The following is a 22,260-nucleotide window of genomic DNA, read 5'->3' as shown; positions in this document are numbered from 1 at the left end:
TATGTATCTTTTATGGAAGGTCTTGTTTGCTATTTGTTGGAGAAGGGGTTTTTCACCCCCAGCCTGTTTTAGCTGGAGAGTTCAGAGAGAGAGCTGAGGGGCTTGGGGGCCCTGAGATTTCTGCCCGACCTGTTTGGGTGGGGAATACTGAGACTGGTAAGGTCCTGAGGTGGGAGAAAGGGGAGCAGTCTTCCCTGCCTGTTTGCTTGTCCACTGTTACGAGACTAGAATAAATGAAATAGCCCACCATTTTCTGGCTCCATAGTCTCTTTACAGTCTGCCCGAATCCATTGTGAACCTACATCTGCATGGCCACAGCAGTGACCCCTGGCCTTACACTAAGCTTCTAGCTATCTACAGTATCTTAACCCCTAACAACCCTAGCACTTGAAATATATTTCACGGAATAGTTTCTCTTAGAGGAATAGTTCAGGAATTAAAGAAGTAGAAAATCTACTTATTTATACTTCCTAGTCTATAAATAAATGGGAATGATAGAGTGAATAACTAACCCTGCTCTACCCAGTATTTTAATCTTTTCATGTTGAGCTAATTCTAAACAGTATGTCACAAAATATGTATTAAAAGGTGAACATAGTTGTATTTCCACAATACAATGGTACTTTGACACACGAGCATTTTAAATCATGAGCAATTTGAGAGATGAGCAGTCAGTCGTGGGATTTTTTGCTTTAAGTCACAAGCGGATATTTGAATCACGAGCTCCTGCCACCCTCCACTAGATATAGCCTGTTTCTTCTGAAAGGGAGGAAGAAACAAACTTCCATGGAAAGGTTTTTGTTGAAATGGCCTCTAAGTGAAAGTGAGGAAAGTGTGGCGGAAAAGCCAAAAGTCAGTGAAGAAAATGATGATTGTTGGGCAAATGAGTTTGTAAAATTAGTATTTTCTGAGTTTTTTCACTTTTATTGTTAAAAATGGTGCGGGTCAGGTGTCTGTGAAGTTGCTAATTACCTTTCTGTTTGAGAAGGGCCATTGTTATGCTAATGTATCCTCCCTCTCCACCAGCATCTTTGCCTGACCTTGAAGGTAAATATACTTCATAAACCAGTTTATTTCTTTACATTCTCTCATTATGTATATAGGTGTGTGTATATTTCTTATTTATAACGTACATTTTCTTATTTAAAAGCATATAAAACAAAAAAAAAATTGTGTGGTTTTGGGGGGCTAGAACGGATTAATTGCATTCCCGTTATTTTAAATGAGGAAATTCAATTTGACACACAAGCAAATTGAGTCATGAGCTCAGCCATGAAGCGAATTAAACTCATGTGTCAAGGTACCACTGTATTTATACATTTTTGTAACGGAATATTTAGATAATAAACATTTATTGGTTATGAATACAAGTTATGGTGTTCAGAATAGTATGATATGTTATGTTATGACCAGAATGTGGCTAGTGTGGGAGTCTTCCTTCTTGCTGATATCCCCTGCATAGCAATGACTTGACTCTAGGTGATGTGTTTACTTTAAAATAGAATTTTAGTAGGAACATTAGTTACCCGGGCCTCACCCAGGAATGTGAGGCCCTTTCTAGATCTGGTTGATGATGTGAAGTGGAGCTTCTTAATGTACAGTGGTACCTTGAGATATGAGTTTAATTCGTTCTGTAACCGAACTTGTAAATCAGTCAACTTGTATATCAAACAAATTTTTCCCATTTAAAATAACTGAAATAGATTTAATCCATTCCAGCCCTGAGAAACATCCCAAACCACCCTAAATTATGAAAAAAGACATGTTTTTAATTAAGAAACACACATGTATACTTTACCAATATATGAAATAAAAGAAAAAAGTGTTATTTAGTACTGTATTCTTACCTTGAAGACAGCGAGTGTGGCTAACGGAAGTGAATGGCGGAGGAGGAGGGAGTGAGGAAGGGATGCAGGCACTGTAGACATGTAAACTAAAACTGCACTTTCTTTACTTAAAATGAAACTACAAAAACTTAATTGTAAAAAAAATGCATTTCTTAACTTTAAACTTAACCTAAGCTTAACATTACATATTTTTCATTTACTCATCACCTGTTTTTGCCTTTTTGGCTACACTTTTGGCACTTTCACTTGCAGGACTTTTGAATAAAAATCTATCCAAAAGGTTTGCTTTTGCCTGCCTTTTAAAATGTTACGGAAATGTGATAAGTGTCATTAAAAAGTGCTGAAGTAGCCCTGGCCGGTTGGCTCAGCGGTAGAGCGTCGGCCTGGCGTGTTGGGGACCCAGATTCGATTCCCGGCAGGGCACATAGGAGAAGCACCCATTTGCTTCTCCACCCCCCACCCCCTCCTTCCTCTCTGTCTCTCTCTTCCCCTCCCGCAGCCAAGGCTCCATTGGAGCAAAGATGGCCCGGGCGCTGGGATGGCTCCTTGGCCTCTGCCCCAGGCGCTAGAGTGGCTCTGGTCACGGCAGAGCAACGCCCCCTGGTGGGCAGAGCATCGCCCCTGGTGGGCGTGCCGGGTGGATCCCGGTGGGGCGCATGCAGGAGTCTGTCTGACTGCCTCTCCCCGTTTCCAGCTTCAGAAAAAGAGAAAAAAAAAAAAAAGTGCTGAAGCACAACCAGTTGAAACTTTTTCTGGGTGTTTCTTTTCAATGAAACTTGAAAGCTTCTCCCACATTGCCAGTATGTCTTTAATTTCACTTGTAGAAATCACTTCCTCCTACTCTACCTCCTCCTCACTACTAATCTCTTGCAGAAGCTCTGTATGTTGCATCATCTGTAACTCCTTCAACTCCTTGGTTGAGAGTTCCTCCTCATGTTCCTCAACGAGCTCGGTTAGGTCACCCTCATCTACCTCCAGACCCATCGACTTTTCAAGGGACACAGTCTCCTCTAACACTTTTACCTCAGTCTTGGTCTCTGGTTCAAATCCTTCGAAGTCCCTGTCTGCAACAACATCGGGCCATAACTTTTTCCATGCCAAGCTCAAGGTTCTTCTTGTAACCTCTTGCCATGCCAAGTCAATAATGCATAAACATATCACGATGTTGTAGTGATCTTTCCAAAACTCTCGAAGGGTTAGAATTGTATTCTCAGTCACCTCAAAGCCACGGCAGAACAAATGCATTGTGTAAAGCTTTTTAAAGTTGGAAATGACCTGCTGATCCATAGGTTGCAAGATTGAAGTTGTGTTGGGTGGGAGGTAGAGGACTTTCACGAATTTGAACTCATTGAGAATGTCATGTTCAAGACCAGGTGGGTGGGCTGGAGCATTATCAAGGATTAGTAATGCTTTCATCGGGAGTTTATTTTCTTGAAGATATGTCTTCACTGCAGGGCCAAAGACAAGATTTACCCATTCAATAAAAAACTGCCACATAACCCATGCCCTAGCATTGGCACACCACATAACCTGCAGTTTTTCTTTAAGAATCTTGTGAGTCTTAAAGGCTCGAGGATTTTCAGAATGATACACTAGCAGTGACTTTACTTTATAGTCACCGCTAGCATTTGCACACAATGCAAGGGTCTGACGGTCCCTCTTGGGTTTATGGCCGGGCAGCTTCTTCTCCTCTGCAATGATGAAAGTCCTCCGGGGCATTTTTTCCAAAACAATCATGTTTCATCACAGTTGAACACTTGTTGGGGGATGTAGCCTTCCTTTGCGATAATCACAGCAAAATGTGCGTCTACTCCTCAGCTGCCTTAATATCAGCACTCACAGCTTCACCATGCCTCACCACCAAATGGATACCAGATGTCTTCTTGAAAATTTCAAACCAGCCATGACTTGCCTTAAATGTATCTTCTGCCTCTTTTGAGGTTGATGGTTCTTTCTTCTTCAAGTCGCCGTAGATAATACATGCCTTTTCGCATATTACAGTCTCTGTCACTGTATCTCCTACCAGCTCTTTCACCCACACCAGCAAAAGCTTCTCCATTTCTTCATGTATATTTGTCCTTAATTGGGACAGAATTGTAGTTCCTTTCACTGGATTTGTGCTTTTGATGGCATCCTTTTGTTTAAGGATGGTACAAATTGTAGATGTATTGCGGTCGTACAGCCTTGCCAGTTTAATCACTCGTACACCACGCTCATGTTTTTCTATTATTTCTTGCTTTACTTCTATTGACATCATTCTCTTCTTCTTCTCACCACTGTCCTTTACACTCACTTTCTTCGGCCACATGATAGCACACAAAAGAAGTTATTAAAAATTGCAAAAATGATGCAAGAACAAGTACAACATGTAAGGTATTTTTCCCCACTGAGAAAGAAAGAAGGGGCCGGAGCAACGAAGTGTGGAATAATAAAAGGCTTTATTGAGTACAGAGCGCTTCCCACCCAATGAGGTTCCCTGGCCCCAAGAAAAGATGGAGGCCAGAGAAGTCGCAAGGCGTGACCCGTGTGAGATATTTAAAGGGTCCCTCGGGTGGTCGAGCTAATATGATGTGGTGAAATCTCACTGGCTGATGGAGGTGTCGCTCTTTTCCAAAGGGTTTCTGGGAAGTTTCTTTTGGCGCACTTGGTTGTGGGTGGTCCTAGCCAAACTTCTTGGGCCTGACTTACCCACGTGACCTTCCTCCATTATCCACTGACCTTACACAGCGCATGAGATTCAACTTGATTCTGCGGGTAACGTGAGAAAGAACGAGATGCTGGTGTTTTGCTGCTGATACTGGACCTGTGCACCAACACACCAACTAGCAGCAGCTTCCCGAATCACGACTTGTATCTCGGAATTTCGCTCAGATCTGAAACAAAAATACAGACCAAGTCACAGCTTGTATCTTAAAAAAAATTGTAAGTTGGTCTGCTTGTATCTCAAGGTATCACTGTATTTGAAGACTTTGTGAAGACTGGCTCAGGAACTATAAAAAGGCTTTGTAATTTGAAAGCTAAGCAGAATCAAGGAGCCACATCCTCACTCTAACCTGTATGAATACCCACTGTTATACAAATGCATACTGCTTACCTAATGTGGTGGTTCTCAGAACATGGGCATCACTAGAAACCAACTAGAAATGCAAATTCTCAGCCCCACGACTGACTGAGTGGAAATTCTGGAGCAGGGCCCAGTAGTCTGGGTTTTAAGAAAGCCCTTCCAGTGGTTCTGTTGAGTTAGGAATTTTTGACCTCTTGATGAGTTTAGAAGTAAGTATCTGGTGGCGACACTGACATGAGCTTGATTTAAACCTGTAAGAAGAACTAGCCAGGTCTGGCTGTTCGTGGGAAAAGGCAAGTGTTGGTCAAATAAGTTTGTAAAATACTATTTTTATGTTTGCTCGCTTATAGTTTGCATTGGGGACTGGGCACTGCTGGTTACATGTCTGTGAAATTGCAGATTACCTTCCTGCTTGGGAAGGGCCATTGTTTTGCTAATGTTTGTTGGAGGAGGTTTTTGAGCCAGAAAGTTTTGAGAAGAGGCAGAGAGAAGCCATGTTTGCAGAGTGAGAGAGGAGAGAATACAGAGTGCTGAAGAAGAAGCCAGTTTTACAGAGAAAGAAGCCATGTTGGCAGAGAGAGAGAAGGTGTGCAGATGGGGAACCAGAGCTGAGGGGCTTTGGGAGCCCTACTGAGGCTTGTGGGGGCCTTTGATTCTAGGAGAAACTGGAGAAGATTCTCCTGGTTGTGGAACCGGAGAATGTATCAGAGCTTTGGGAGCTCTGAGTGAGTGAAAGGGAAGTGTTTTCCCTATGTGGTGCTCGTCAGCTGGTGCGAGACTTTAATAAAGGAAAGGCCCACCAATTTTTGTCTCCACTGTTTCTTTACCGTCTGTCTGAATTCAGTGAGAACCTGCATGTGCATGGCCGCAATGACGATGTTCGCAACTACTGGCCATACAGCAAGAAAGTGTGGAAATCTTGCTTGTGAAAACCAGCTTTGTCTGTTAACATTTTTCCCATCTGTTTTGTCATAATGTGTTTCCTAAAGAATATAAGCCAAGAGCATATTTCTTTAAATGATGAAATCCCAAGGATCTTGCCCTGGCATTGTTTTTCCCTGTGGTGTGACAAGTCTCCTGAGAGTGGGGCCCTCCCTAAGGTGTATTTAAGGTGTGAGATTACAGAAGCTTGTGAAGTCAGTAGTGGGCTGCCAGACATGCATCTTCAGGGCATCCCTCCCTCGGTGCTTTCCCTGAGGACTTACCTGGTAGGAACTGAGTATGGGAGGGAACTGAAAAAAAGGAAAGGTGTTTTTTAAATGTTGCCTGACTGCCTTGGGGGTGATATGAGGAGAAAAGGGATTTTATATAGTTCTGTAATTTATTTCAGATTACAGATTCAGAGGTGAGGACATTTCAGTTTAAAAGAATTCTGTTTTACTACATAAAGAATCATAGGAGTGCTTTAATTCTTTAAGGACAAATTCTACTGTAGTAGTAGGAAACTATGTTTTACAGCACCGAGCCACTGAATAAATTTTCAGTCAGCCCTTCCTGGAGGCGAGATGAATAAATGTGTGATTGACATCAAGGAAGGCATTCTAAAGGAGAGAGAATTGGGGCTGTTTGCAGCTATTGTCACAATATATGTCTGTCAGAAAAGAACACAAATTAACCCTTTAGGGAATTAGAAGGAACACAGATTTGTCAGGTTGAAGATCAGCAACAAGTTGAACATGATAAGTAAAACTAAGTTAAGGTGCCGTGGACCAGCTGGCTAGTAATTGTCCAGGTTGTGAGAGAGAATGGTGTGGAATGAAGAAATAAACTCAGAGAAAAAGGGTGGGATCAGGAGGTCTCTTTGCAATGCAGAGCTTGCAAAAGCGAGTCTCCACCCCCAAACCGCTTTATTTATAGGGTAAAGTCATTAGCAAATCAACAAGATCTCTGATACAAAGTCACATTTCCAAGGCAACCCAAGAATTTTCCCAAGTGCAGAAAACTCTCCACCCTCCATAACATCTTAACTTCACAAAACAAAGGATAAAAAGAAAACTGCCTTCAGTCTCTCCAAGGGACATGGGATGAGTAGAAACAATCGGGCATCACAGGTAACATGGAGGTGTGGGGAAAGAGCTTAGCCCTTAGTAACTTAATCACTTGCAACTTAATCAAGCAAGATTGGGAGTTAGGCAGCCTGTCAGCTTACTGCCAGTCCCCCACACCTCAAAATATAAACTGCAAGGACCCTGTCAGCTACAGCCTCCAACATTAAGGAAAAGACTGTTTTGTATTTGCATAGTAGTGCTGTCATGTCATCGATTAGGTAAGGCAGTGTTTTTCAACTGCAGGTCCCCCCTCCCCTCTACGTCTGCCAGAAAATTCTGTGCCAGTCTGCGAAAGAGTTAGTCAACCTGATGTTGTATGAAGATTGTAGACCCGATAATGACCATAGTCGAATTCACTTATACTTTAGCGGTCTCTGAAATAAGTCTCCTATTTTCACCAGTTCCCAAGAGCATAAGGGTTGGAAACCACTGAGGTAAGGCATGATTATTACTCCTCCCCTGCAGATGAAAAAGTGAGGTTCAAAGATATTAAATGATAATGGTGGTGGTGGCAGCTACCTTTTATTGAACATTAATTTTTTTTTGTAGTCATCCATCAGGTCTTTATTGAGCACCTACTATGTGTCAGGCCCTGTTAAGTCTTTGGAGATAGATAATAAACAGTTAATAAACAGTTGACAAGGCAGACAGAAAATGGTGCCTTTGTGGAGCTTACATTCTAGGAGGATGTAGGGCCAGTAGCCACGACCACCATCACAGCTGCCTGGCCTGTGCAGGTTCCCATTTAATTTGGACAGATCGTAATGAATCAACGGAGCCAAGAACTGGTGCACCATCCTTGATTCCTGCTCACAACCAGCGGGCAAGAAAATACAGCAGGAAAACACTTCCCTTTCCACCATTCAGGGCTCCCAAAGCCACTGACTTTCTCCAGTTTTTTCCTAGAATCAAAGGCCTCACTCAGTCCCCTCTGCACGCCTCCATCTTGCTCCCTGCCTCCTCTGCAACCACATGGCCTCTCTCCCCCAAAATAGCCTCCTAGCTCCTTCTTTTAAAACTTTTCGGTGTGAAAGCCCTCCCCCAGCACACATTAGTATAACCAAGTCCCTTCCCAAGCATGAAGGCAATCAGCCACTCCATGTGGGCAGCACCATTTCTAATAAAAGTGGGCAAAACCGAACAACACAAATTCCACAAACTTATTTGCCCAACATAAGGGAAGGCAGACAATACATTGGTATAAGTAAGTAAATTATATAACGTGTTAGATGTGTTTTGGTTTTTTTTTCGTAAGTCCTGAGAAGAAAAGTGAAACGGAAGGGGAGTTGATTTCAATGGTCAGTAGGGAAACTGGAGGGGTTCTGAAGAGAGGGATGATAGGACCCACTGAAGTTAACAAGATCTGACTGCTATAGTGAGAACAAACTGAATTATGAGTCAGGCTCAATTTAGGTCTGTATACAGGTTCTCAGGTAATCTTTCAACAACCACCGGGCAGATAGTCTCAGAGATGTTAATAAATGTGCCTAGTAAGTGCTAACAACTCTGTTGAAAATTTGTTTGGGATTTATAACCTTATGTTCAGACTGGCTGCATTTGTGTTTATGTTAGGAGGGAGGAGGCTAAAATTTTGTATATAAGGGCCTCTGTTCTCAATATATGTCTTTTGGATACCAGTGAATGAAGATTTGGATTGAGGATTAGCAAATTCTTTGTACAAAGCAGAACAAATTTGAAAATCTTACTGTGAATAGGAAGATGTGAAAAGTTTCTTGCAAGTGAGGGAATTATAAATGGTGCAGAATCCAATGTAGCTGAGTTAAAATGCATAAAATAACAAGTTTCTTTTGTTTAGCATGAGGCCTTTATTGTTGAGAAGCTGTATGTGTAGTGGTTAAGACAGGGGTCCCCGAACTTTTTATACAGGGGGCCAGTTCACTGTCCCTCAGACCGTTGGAGGGCCGGACTATAAAAAAACTATGAACAAATCCCTATGCACACTGCACATATACAGTGTATACAGCTGTCTGGGATAGTGGAGGCAACAGCGCTGGCTGTGAAGGGTATCATACCTTGCACAGGCCCATCACCACCACCGCTATACAGGCAGCAGTATATACAGTACAGAACCTCTTCCCTCCACTTCCCAGATTGCCGCTCACCATGCTGACATCTTCCATTGTGCAGCCACATAATCCTTTGTGTGGCCCCTTGTTCTGAGAGTAACTGAATGAGAACGAGGCGCCGCACAAAAGATTATGTGGTTGCACAATGGAAGACGTCAGCATGGTGAGCGGCGATCTGGGGGAGGGGGTTCCGCACTGTGTATACTGCTGCCCGGTATAGTGGTGGCGGTGATGGGCCTGTGCAAGGTGTGACAGGCCCATCACAGCCAGCGCTGCAGCCTCCGCTATCCCAGACCGCGGTATACAGTGTCACAGGCCCAGCACCACCTCCAGTGCTGCAATCAGGGATGGCGGTGATCAGCCTGTGACACTGTGCATACAGTGTCCTGGACATCTGTAGCAGCAGCGGTGTGCCTCTTCTGTGGGAAGCCTACTGCTGCATGTTTCCCCTATTATAAGATACCTCCTAAACATAAGACAGCCCCCGTCTTTTGGGGGTAAAATTAATATAAGACAAGGTCTTATAATAGGGGAAACATGGTGTGTAGTAATGTGGGGGGAGACTTTTGGGCAAAGGGAGGTTATAGGGGCCATTATGTTGTTGTACATTTGGGGGAGTATGGGGGCTATTGTACTGTGTATTAATGGTTATAGTGCTTTGCCTTTCTTCCTACTTCTGCTGTTATTTCACACTGCTTCCGGTGATGTGGGGCGCCGCAGCCGCAGACAGTATGTGTGTCATGTGACGTGCTTCTGGAGCCCTGACGCGTGCATCCCATGTCACCGGAAATAGTACTGTACGTGAGCAATGCCGCGTTTTGCGGCGCTGCCACATACAGTACTCCTGTGCTCCTGTGCTTCTCTCACTGACCACCAATGAAAGAGGTGCCCCTTCCAGAAGTGCAGCGGGGGCCGGATAAATGGCCTCAGGGCCGCATTCGGCCTGCAGGCCATAGTTTGGAGACCCCTGGGTCAAGAGTACAAACTCTGGAGCTGAATTATGTGGGGTTTCAAATCCCATCTCTACTGCTTCACAGCTATGTGACTTCAGGCAAATTATTTGACTTCTCTTTGCCTCAGTTTCCTAATCTGTGAAATAGGAATAATGTGTAAAACTAAACAAGTCCATACCATATGACCCAACCCAGCATTCATGCTCCCTGGTGAATACCCAAAGGAGCTGAAAAATGTATGTTTACACAAAAACCTGTATACAGATGTTTATAGCAGTTTTATTCATAATTGCCAAAACTAGGGAGCAACAAATATTTTTCGGTAGGTAAATTAATAAATTGTGACATATTCAGACAGTGGGATAGTATTCCAAACTAAAAAAAAAAAAAAAAAGCTATCAAGCCATGAAAAGACATGGAGGAATCTTAAATATGTATTAACATTTAAGTGATAGAAGCTGTGAAGCCAGTAGCCACGGCCACCATCACAGCTGCCTGGCCCATGCAGGTTCGCATTAGATTTGGACAGACTGTAATGAAACAATGGAGCCAAGAACTGTTGGACCATCATCTTTAATCCTAGCTTGCACCCAGTGGGCAAGTAAAAACACACACTGGGCTCCAAAACCAACTCATTCAGTGCTCACAAAGCCACTGACTTATCCGAGTTTCCTAGAATCAAAGATTCCTAGCTCACCAGACTTATTCACCTCTGTTCCTCATTTCCTTCCTTCTCCCTGCACAAACTGACTTCTCACTCAGCACTCCACCATCTTGGCTGCTTCTTCTGGCCTCCTCCACGTGGCCTTTTCTGCTCTCCTCTCTGCCTTCTCCTCTAATGCCAATCTCAGGAACCAAGAGAGAGCAAGCTCTCGGTCTGCCCCACTTTATAGTGTAGAAATCCAAACCTTTAATCCAATATTCAAATAGGGAAGTCTCTAATACAAAGTCACTTCTCTGAGGCATGATGGGATTCCTCATGAGAGTGCACCACCCCACATCAAAAAGCGTGGGAAAGGCTTAGTCCTAAAACCAAGCCCCAGGCTACAAGGATCCTGCCTGCCCACAGCCTGCCCCCAACACACATTAATATAATTACGCCCATTCCAAGCATAAGGGCAACTAATATCATCACCTGGGAGAGGGGCTTCCACGTGGGCAGCGCCATCTTTAACAAAGTGAACATAATATATTTTATCTGCCCAACAGAAGCCAATCTGAAAAGGCTAAATACTGTGTGATCCCATCTTTATGACGTTCTGGAAAAGGCAGAACTATGGAAACACTAGAAAGATCAGTGGTTGCTGAGGAGAACAGTGGAAGGAGAGGGATGACAAAGTTGAGCACAGTGGAGGTTTAGGGCAGTGAAACTACTCTGCAGTACTGTAATGGTGGATACAAGTCATTGTACAATTGCTGAAATCCGTAGAATGTCCAGCACCAAGAGTGAACCCTAATCTAAACTGTGGAGTTTGGGTACAGATGATGTGTCAGTGCAGTTTCATTGATTGTAATAAATGTACCATCTAGCAGGGCATGTCTCTGAGTCCAGGCCAGTCGATAGCAGAGGCAGCTGAGCATGTGGGGGTGGGGCAGGAGGGATATAGGGCAATCTCGGTGCCTTCCACTCAGTTTTGCTAAGAACTTAAAACTGCTCTAAAAAAATAAACTCTATTTTTTAAAATGAGAATAGTAGTAGTACTCATTTAATAGCACTGTGATGAGGATTGTATGAGTTATGATATATAGATTATATGAGTTAGGATATATAAAGTATCTGGAACAGTGCTTGGCATGGAATAAACATACACTGCTCACAAAAATTAGGGGATACTTCAAAACGAATATGAAGCGATAAAATACCCCTAATTTTTGTGATCAGTATTATTCGTGAATGTAAAAGTATTTATATAGCTTACGTAGGTTAACTCATATACTTAGATTTCCCTCCTCAGATTTTGCTACCATGATTGCTGTATAGAATCTAATGATTTTGACAGCATTTCTTTAAGTATGGACAGAGGGTCTCCTACATCAGTGCTCTTATCACATAGGGATTTATAAAGGTTTAGTTGCTCTGTGTCAGGAATCAGGCAGAGACCAATACATGTTTCTCATTTCACAGTCTGACACTTAGTAAGAGCTTAAGAAGGGTGGTTGTAAGGTATTTTTCCCCGCTGAGGAAGAAGGAGGGGGCGTAGCCATGAAGTGTGGATAAGCAAAAGCTTTATTGAGTACAGAGCACATCCCGCCTGACGATATTCCCTGGTTCCAGGGACAGAGGCCAGGGAAGTCGCATGGGGTGACTCACGTGAGGAATATTTAAAGGGTTTCTAGGGTGGTCGCGCTAATGTGACGTGGTGAAATCTCACTGGCTGGCAGATGGTCACTCTTTTCCAAGGGACTCTTGGGAAGTTTCTTTTGGCACTCATGAGTGTGGGCGGCCCCAGCCAAAGTTCCCGAGTCTGGGTTCCTCACGTGACCTTCCCCCATTGCTGACCACCTTACATTCCGATCTTTTGTGTTAATTAGGGGCGCCGCGTATTCGTCTGGCTACTTCCTGCTGATTAGGGGCATCCTGGGGAGGGGGAGATCGGCAGGTGGTGACTTTGAGGGGAGTTGGGAGGAACATCTGTTAGGCTGTGACTGGAGAAACTTCACGGGTGTAGTCCTGTAAGAATTTTTTTAAAAAAGAGGAGTAATAGGGAGAGATCTGCAGGGTCCAGCCTTTTGGTGAGCTGGAGATGGGTAGGGGCCAGCAAATGAGCCAGCAAACTTGAGGCAAAACTGTATGCCAGGAGTGGCATATGAAGGGGAAAAACTGCATGTCAGGAGTGGCGTTAGAAGGGGAAAGGAAGGGGCCCCATGCACTCTCATAATTGTGACCTGTGAGGGAACTAGAGGTCCAGAGTGTGATGGCAAACAGAGAAGGCAACTCCCATGTCCACAAGAAATACCCATTCCTGCAGCATTGCCCTGGGGTTTGGTGAGGATGATGGGGGTCTCTGAGTTCAGGCTGTGTCAGCTGTCCATGAGGTCTAGGAGTTCGAGCAGTGGGCCCATCTGGCTAGCTTGGCCTCCCATCTGAGTGGCTTGTCCTCCACATAGAGGCGCTGAGGATGAGCCTGCTGCCCAAAGGGGGCAACCACTCTGCCAGTGACCGGGCTATTTATGATTAGGGCAGGGCTCAGTGGGCAGCCATGAGCAGGGGCACTGCCGGGACCAGTGACCCTGCTTGCCACACTTAAAGCAAGCTGCTGGTGGGATTCCTCTTTGTGGCTTGGACTTGGGTTGGGCACTTCCTGTGCCTTGCCCCTGTTGCTCTGCCAACCTCAGGGCTGCCACAAGAGTCTGGGTTTGGATCGTTACCTTCGCTGCATGCGAGCCTGGCAAGTAGCCTTGGCCTATTTTTACTAGTTGGGACCATTAAAAACTTTAAATGCCATGTTAACAGGTCCCAGATAGGGGTTTGGGGGTTAGAATAAAAGGAGGGGGGCTCTTGGGGAGCCCAGCACCCAGATCCAGCCAGAAACGCTGGAGCCAGAGGTAGGACAGGGCCAGGCCTTCCTGTAAGAAAATTAGGGTTGGGCATCCTGCAAACCGGTATAAGGGCCAATGGCTGGCTGAGAATGGCCTGACAGAGGAGGGGCTTAAGAACACAGTGGAGAAGAGAGGGGCCCTTGGCCAGCAGGGGAGGAGAAAGAGAGACTGGTATTTGCAGTGATTAAGTAACAGGATCCTGCGAAGGATGGGGGGGCTTTCTGGAGGGAAGAGATCCGAGTGAAAGAGGTCTGCAGAGGGACCAGAGAGGGGTCCCAAGAGAGTGGCACCCCTGGGGGTCAAGCAGGAGTGGGAGAGAGTTGGGAGTCGGGTGAAGGAGGAAAGATTTGGAGCAGAGGGTTTAGGTGAGGTTTCTCTGGCTAGAAAGGGTCTGCACATAGAATAGGCAGCACAGAGATTAGGACAGGAGCGCAAATAACTAGAAGCCCTGAATGTAAGGGATCTCAACCAGTTCCCAGCTCTTTTGGCGATAGTTAAAATGGTGAGGGTGTTAAAACCGAAAGTCCCTTCAGGAGGCTACCTGGTTCGATTATCCAGTGGGTTCTGTGGCCTGGCCACAGCAGAGAAGAAGAACAGTTTCTTCTTCTTTAGGGAGGGGGAGATTCCGGATAAGGCAACTTCAGGAGTGTTTTTGGATTAGGTTTAGATTCCTGTGCCCCACGGCCACCCTCAGTCCTCAGAGTGGTCAGAGTTGAGAATTGGTATCCCCCCAAGCTCTGCCACTGGACGGATAAGTAAAGTGGATGTGCTCGGGACGTCTCCACGGGCACACACGCACTCGGAACGGAACGGAAAAGAGGTCCCTGACGCAGCTGCGGTTTCGGACAGGGAGTCTTGGTGGAAAGAACTTAGGGGAAGCTGGAGGCAGGGGACTTACTGCACTGTGTGCCAAAGTGGGTGGAAGGTCGGAGGTCCTGGTTCTTCTCGGAGTGGAAGGGGAGAGGAGCGGTCCTTGCGGACTTCTGACTCCTCCCGGGTTTCGGCACCAAATGTAAGGTATTTTTCCCCACCAGGGAAGAAAGAAGGGGTGAAGCCACGAAGTGTGGATAAGCAAAAGCTTTATTGAATACAGAGCACATCCCGCCCGATGATGTTCCCTGGTCCCAGGGACAGAGGCCAGGGAAGTCGCATGGGGTGACTTGCGTGGGGAATATTTAAAGGGTCTTTAGGGTGGTCGAGCTAATATGACGTGGTGAAATCTCACTGGCTGATGAACAGTCGCTCTTTTCCAAGGGACTCCTGGGAAGTTTCTTTTGGTGTGCATGAGTGTGGGCAGCTCCAGCTAAAGTTCCCGGGTCTGGGTTCCTCATGTGACCTTCCTCCATTGCTGACCACCTTACAGTGATGATTTTTGCTTTTTTGACATATAAAATGATTTACTTAATTTTCCTCAATGGAAACCATAGTGACACTACAATCACTTAGTCATATAATTTAACTAGATGAAAGTCATATAAATTTTGTAAACCCTACTTAACTGAATTAGTAAAGAATGAAGAGTTCTGCCTGACCAGGCAGTGGCGCAGTGGATGAGCATTGAACTGGGACGCAGAGGACCCAGGTTCAAAACCCCGAGGTCACTGGCTTGAGCACATGCTCACCAGCTTGGGGGTCTCTGGCTTGAGCATGGGATCATAGACATTACTCCGTGGTCTCTAGATTGAGCCCAAAGGTCACTGGTTTGAGCAAGGGGTTACTCACTCTTCTGTGGCCCCCCAGTGAAGGCACATATGAGAAAGCAATCAATGAACAACTAAGGTGTTGCAACAAAAAGTTGATGCTTCTTATCTCTCTCCTTCCTGTCTGTCTGTCCCTATCTGTCCCTCTCTCTGTCACACACACACAAAATGAAGGGTTCCGTTTAGTTGCCCAGAATGCTACCAAGTCCACAATAAATGTTACTCCTTGAGCCCAGTTCAAATTCCAAATTTTCCTTGATATGTTGCAGCCACCCTAAAGTTGGACAGCCCACTTGTTTGTCTATGCCTGTTTTGTGGCACTAAGAATATACTAACATGCCTGACCTGTGGTGGCGCAGTGGATAAAGCATCGACCTGGAAATGCTGAGGTCGCTAGTTCGAAACCCTGGGCTTGCCTGGTCAAGGCACATATGGGAGTTGATGCTTCCTGCTCCTACCCCCCTTCTCTCTCTCCTCTCTGTCTCTCCCCCCCACTCTCTCCTTTCTAAAATAAATAAATAAATTAAAAAAAAATTAAAAAAAAAAAAAAAAAAAAAGAATATACTAACATTATTTGTGTCTACTTTTTATCTTCCTGACAGACTATGAATGTATAAGGGAAAGTAGGTCTTATTTTCCTCTAAAATGTCTTTACTATTTGGCACAGCACTGCCCAGTGTCTGCTGTCAACTCTCATGTGACCCACATATTCAATTTTAGATTTTCTACTAGCAGGATTAAAAATTAAAAGGATCAGCCTGATGCCTGCCCAGGCAGTGGCGCAGTGGATAGAGCGTCGGACTGGGATGCGGAGGACCCAGGTTCGAGACCCTGAGATCGCCAGCTTGAGCGCGGGCTCATCTGGTTTGAGCAAAGCTCACCAGCTTGGACCCAAGGTTGCTGGCTTGAGCAAGGGGTTACTCAGTCTGCTGAAGGCCCATGGTCAAGGCACATATGAGAAAGCAATCAATGAACAACTAAGGTGTCACAACAAAAAACTGATGATTGATGCTTCTCATCTCTCTTTGTTCCTGTCTGTCTGTTCCTATCTATCCCTCTCTCTGACTCTCTCTCTGTCTCTGTAAAAAAAAATTAAATAAATAAATAAAATAAAGGATCAGCCTGACCAGGCGGTGACGCAGTGGATAGTATGCCTGAGACACAGAGGATTTAGTTTAAAACCCCAAGGTCGCCAGCTCAAACAAGGGCTCATCAGGCTAGAGCACAGGCTCACCGACTTGAGCATGAGGTTGCTGGCTTGAAGCCCAAGGTCACTGGCTTGAGCCCAAGGTTGCTGGCTTGGGCCAGGGGTCACTCGCTCTGCTGTAGCCCCCTGGTTAAGGCACATATGAGCAATCAATCAATGAACAACCAAGGTGCCGCAACGAAGAATTGATGCTTCTCATCTCTCTCCCTTCTTGCCTGTCTGTCTTCTAGCTGTTCCTCTCTCTGTCTCTCTCACTAAGAATAAAAATATATATTTTAAAAGATCAGAGAAAATTTATTTTAATGTATTTTATTTAACTCAATATATCAATATTTCAATGTAAGATGAATGAAAAAAATTACAGTATTTGTGAGACACTATGCATTCTTTGTTTTTGTAAGTCTTCAAAATCTTGTACTTTACACCTACAGCACATCTCAAATCAGTACTAGCCACATTTGACGTACTCAGTAGCCACTAATGACTACTGTGTTAGACAGCAAAAGTCTAACACATTGTAGATGATTTAGTAAATAGTATCTCATATGGCCCTGGCTCATCGTCCCGGTGCACCAAGGTTGTAGGTTTAATCCATGGTCAGGGATATATGAAAGCAATCAGTGAGTGCACAACTAAATGGAACAGTGAATTGATGCCCCCCCCCTTTCCCCCCTCTCTTTTTCTATGTGTCTCTCTCACAGTTTCTCAGTCTGTCTTCCTATCTCTCTCTCAAATCAGTGTGTGTGGGGGGAAATGCGCATCCCATAGGCAAACTTTCAAAAAATACTTTTTTTTTTTATCCCAGCAGACAACCATGGCTGCTGGAGTCTTGCCTCAGGATGAACAACCATATTCCACTTTGGTGAATTACAGTGGGCATCCTGCCAATGTGAAAGGTAATCATTCTTTAATATACTTTTTTTGTCTCTTTGTGCAAACTAGAGTTTAATAAAACTGTGCGAATGGACATTAGAGAAAAGACGTGATTCTTCATATTGGAATCCCAACTTGCCAGAACTACTTGTGGCCTTTTGTTTATTTCTGCCTGACCATTTTATACATGTTGAAATTCCTTCTCAGAATCCTGAATATTAATCTTGACCTGTTAAGAATAATGTTAAAAACAATGTCTTCTGCATTATTCTTAGACTGAAGTTATCCATTTGTTCATCTCATCAAATACCTACTTGTGAACCAAACTGTCATATCTTTCTTTGGTTACTTGCAGTGTCACTTGTAAACCACACTCAGAAGCACACTATCCCGGCTTCTCCCGGTTTTTGGTCTCCCTCAGTTACCGTCCCACAGTTCTGATTTTTCACGTGGTACCCCCAAAGGAAGGGCTCTCTGACTTGGACTTTCACTGCCTCTTGCCCCTCACTCTTTCTTACAGTTATAAGTTCTAAGCTGGAAGCACGCCTTGATTTTGCACCTCTTTGGCACTGCAGTCAGCCAAGAGATGCTGAGTAATTTTTTTTTTTTTTTTACAATACCCCTTGCATGATTTTCTTACTGCCCACTCTGGATTTTGCCCAAGTGCACTTTAGTTCTACAATATAGGAAATTTTGCAGGATTTCTCCCCTAAGTATGGATTAGATAAATAAGGAAAGGTAAAGGAGTACAGATCTAAAGGGATTGAAGTTCAATGCTGAGAGTAATTGGTTCTGAGTTGATTGTGCACTTGTTGGGATATAACCACTCCACCAGAGGGCGCTCTCTTTCACCAGGAAAACCTGTGCTTTCCATAGTGACCTTCTTAGGTCTTCCTTGTTCTGTCTGTGCTGTGTCTGACGACCAATACTGCTGGTCACTACCATTTATGGATAGCTTTTATCAATATGTACCAGACTTACTGTATGATAGTTTCCCTGGTTTAGAAAGAAGTGCTATCTAAAACAAATGCAATAATGGTGTCTTCTTGCTGCTTCCATTATAGAATGATGTGTTTTCCCTAAGTAACTCTCTAGCTAACAAGTGGAAAAGTCAGATAGACCTTTTCTTATGTAGGAATGTTTCCTCTTAGTGTTTCTCACCGGAGATTCTGTTGGCTTTAGAGGTGGGGCATCTCTTCATTGTGTGGGAGAGCCCCAGCACTGAAGACATTTAGTATCCCTGCCTCGCCATAACTGAATCCAGTAATGTCTCCAAATTACAGTGAGAATCAAAAGTCCTACACATTTCCAGACACCTCCAGGAAGGTTGTAACACCTCTATTGTGATCCACTAGGTAAGCTGATTTTTGCCTTTCCCGAAACCATCTTTTTAATTAACATTGTCCTCATCCTATATATGTAGCTCATTTTTAATCTTGAAAAAAAAATCTGAAAAATAAAAAAATGAATTTATAGCTAACTTTTTCAAAGTGCATCTCATGTATAAAGGTAGTCAGTTATTCTTTATTGGGGTAACATTCCCACTGGGATGGGAAATACTTTTTTAAATGTTCACTAACAAGGCCCTGGACAGATAGCTCAGTTGGTAAGCGCACCATCCCAATATGCCAAGGTTGCAGGCTCAACCCCAACTCAGAGTACACACAGGGAATCAACCAATGGAACAAGTCAATGTCTCTCTCTTTCTCTCTTTCTCTCTCTCCCCCTCCCTTCCTCTCTCTCTAAAATCAGTAAATAGAAAGCTTAAATGTTTACTAATGAATCATGGGAAAAATTAATTAGGGATATGTAAGTAAAGTATTTAAATTATTTTTAAAGGGAAATAGAAAATTTATCAAGAACTAGCTTTGAGGCCCTGGCTGGTTGGCTCAGTGGTAGAGCATCGCCTGTGTGTGGAGGTCCCAGGTTTGATTCTCAGTCAGGCATACAGAAGTGACCATATGCTTCTCCACCCTTCCCCTTCTCATCTCTCTCTCTCTCTCTCTCTCTCTCTTCCTCTCTTCCTGTTTTGTTCAGTGGAATATAATTTTTTTTAATATAACTCTTTACTATAGTTTGTTTTGATACTCAAATTTTTCCATGTTTGGCCAGTAAGAGACCCCCTCAGGCTGCTAGCAGTAACTTTTTGACATAACCCCACCATTCCTGCATTCCTTGCTTCCTGATGCAGCAAGACCTTTTATTGTCATCTTGAACTTTCCCTCTCCCAACTCTGAAATCAGCCATTTCTCCATAGGGCCTTTGAGTGGGGAACGGTATTTAGAAACCAAGATGGGCTCACTACTGGTTGTGCTCAGTACTACTGGAATGTCATCATTCCCAAGCTCCCTCAGAGGCAAAGCTAGGAAATACACGTTAGTATATATACATGTATATTACTCACTTTTACATGTACGTTTATTTCTGCTTTTAGATTTTTTTTTTTTTTTTTTTCATTTTTCCGAAGCTGGAAAAGGGGAGGCAGTCAGACAGACTCCTGCATGCGCCCACTGGGATCCACCCGGCATGCCCACCAGGGGGCGATGCTCTGCCCCTCTGGGGCGTCGCTCTGTTGCATCCAGAGCCATTCTGGCGCCTGAGGCAGAGGCCACAGAGCCATCCCCAGCGCCCAGGCCATCTTTGCTCCAATGGAGCCTCGGCTGAGGGAGGGGAAGAGAGAGATAGAGAGGAAGGAGAGGGGGAGGGGTGTAGAAGCAGATGGACGCCTCTCCCGTGTGCCCCAGCCGGGAATCGAACCCGAGACTCCTGCACGCCAGGCCGACGCTCTACCACTGAGCCAACCGGCCAGGGCCAGATTTTTTTTTTATAAATAAATTTTTATTAATGTTAATGGGGTGACATCAATAAATCAGGGTACATATATTCAAAGAAAACATGTCCAGGTTATCTTGTCATTCAATTATGTTGCATACCCATCACCCAAAGTCAGATTGTCCTCCGTCACCCTCTATCTAGTTTTCTTTGTGCCCCTCCCCCTTCTGCTCCCCTTCCTCCCCTCCCGCGCCCCCCCCCCCCACGTAACCACCACACTCTTGTTCATGTCTCTTAGTCTCGTTTTTATGTCCCACCAATGTATAGAATCATATAGTTCTTGGTTTTTTCTGATTTACTTATTTCACTCCGTATAATGTTATCAGTAACCCACCATTTTGTTGTAAATGATCCGATGTCATCATTTCTTATGGCTGAGTAGTATTCCATAGTGTATATGTGCCACATCTTCTTTATCCAGTCTTCTATTGAAGGGCTTTTTGGTTGTTTCCATGTCTTTCTTGGCCACTGTGAACAATGCTGCAATGAACATGGGGATACATGTGTCTTTATGTATCAATGTTTCTGAGTTTTGGGGATATGTTTCTGCCAATACCATACTGTTTTGATATACCCAGTAGAGGGATTGCTGGGTCATAATGTAGTTCTATTTTCAGTTTTTTGAAGAACCACCATACTTTCTTCCATAATGGTTGAACTACTTTACATTCCCACCAACAGTGAATGAGGGTTCCTTTTTCTCCACAGCCTCTCCAACATTTGCTATTACCTGTCTTGTTGATAATAGCTAATCTAACAGGTGTGAGGTGGTATCTCATTGTAGTTTTGATTTACATTTCTCTAATAACTAATGAAGCTGAGCATCTTTTCATATATCTGTTGGCCATCTGTATTTCTTCCTGGGAGAAGTGTCAGTTCATGTCCTCTTCCCACTTTTTTATTGGATTGTTTGTTTGTTGCTGAGTTTTATGAGTTCTTTGTATATTTTGGATATTAGGCCCTTATCTGAGCTGTTGTTTGAAAATATCATTTCCCATTTAGTTGGCTGTCTGTTTATTTTGTTGTCAGTTTCTCTTGCTGAGCAAAAACTTTTTAGTCTGATGTAATCCCATTCATTTATCTTTGCCTTCACTTCTCTTGCCTTTGGAGTCAGATTCATAAAATGCTCTTTAAAACCCAGGTCCATGAGTTTAGTACCTATGTCTTCTTCTATGTACTTTATTGTTTCAGGTCTTATATTTAGGTCTTTGATCCATTTTGAATTAATTTTCGTACAAGGGGACAAGCTGTAGTCGAGTCTCATTCTTTTGCATGTGGCTTTCCAGTTTTCCCAGCACCATTTGTTTTTCTCCATTGTGTGTTGTTGGTCCCTTTATCAAAAATTATTTGACCATATATATGTGGTTTTATTTCTGGACTTTCTATTCTGTTCCATTGGTCTGAGTGTCTATTTTTCTGCCAATACCATGCTGTTTTGATTGTCGTGGCCCTATAATATAGTTTGAAGTCAGGTATTGTAATGCCCCCAGCTTCATTCTTTTTCCTTAGGATTGCTTTGGCTAATCGGGGTTTTTTAGAGTTCCATATAAATCTGATGATTTTTTGTTCCATTTCTTTAAAAAATGTCATAGGAATTTTGAAGGGAATTGCATTAAATTTATAAATTGCTTTGGGTAATATGGCCATTTTGATTATATTTATTCTTCCTATCCAAGAACATGGAATATTTTTCCATCTGATTGTATCTTTTTCAATTTCCTTTAACAATGCTTTGTAGTTTTCGTTATATAGGTCCTTTACATTCTTTTTTTTTTTTTTTAATTTTTTGCATTTTTCTGAAGCTGGAAACGGGGAGGCAGTCAGACAGACTCCCACATGTGCCCGACCGGGATCCACCCGGCACGCCCACCAGGGGGCGATGCTCTGCCCATCCGGGGCGTCGCTCTGTTGCGGCCAGAGCCAGTCTAGCGCCTGAGGCAGAGGCCACAAAGCCATCCCCAGCGCTCGGGCCATCTTTGCTCCAATGGAGCCTCGGCTGCGGGAGGGGAAGAGAGAGACAGAGAGGAAGGAGAGGGGGAGGGGTGGAGAAGCAGATGGGTGCTTCTCCTGTGTGCTCTGGCTGGGAATCGAATGCGGGACCTCCGCCCA

General features: G+C 44.0%; 1 protein-coding gene across 2 annotated transcripts in view; it reads left to right on the top strand.

The window, feature by feature from the left end:
• PTPDC1 (protein tyrosine phosphatase domain containing 1) overlaps positions 1–22,260 on the top strand; it is a 91,942-nt gene that overhangs the window by 22,241 nt on the left and 47,441 nt on the right. The window contains exon 2 of one of the 2 annotated variants that reach the window (XM_066368348.1): positions 17,255–17,342. In XM_066368348.1, coding sequence (XP_066224445.1) covers positions 17,255–17,342 — 88 coding nt within the window. Of the gene's footprint in view, positions 1–17,251; positions 17,343–22,260 lie in introns of both variants that reach the window. The other variant, XM_066368347.1, reaches the window with a different exon arrangement.

The sequence above is a fragment of the Saccopteryx leptura genome, chromosome 2 (genome assembly GCF_036850995.1).
Source record: "Saccopteryx leptura isolate mSacLep1 chromosome 2, mSacLep1_pri_phased_curated, whole genome shotgun sequence".
Taxonomy (NCBI): domain Eukaryota; kingdom Metazoa; phylum Chordata; class Mammalia; order Chiroptera; family Emballonuridae; genus Saccopteryx; species Saccopteryx leptura.
The sequence above is the reverse complement of the archived record's forward strand: the minus strand, read 5'-3'. Positions and strand labels throughout refer to the sequence as shown.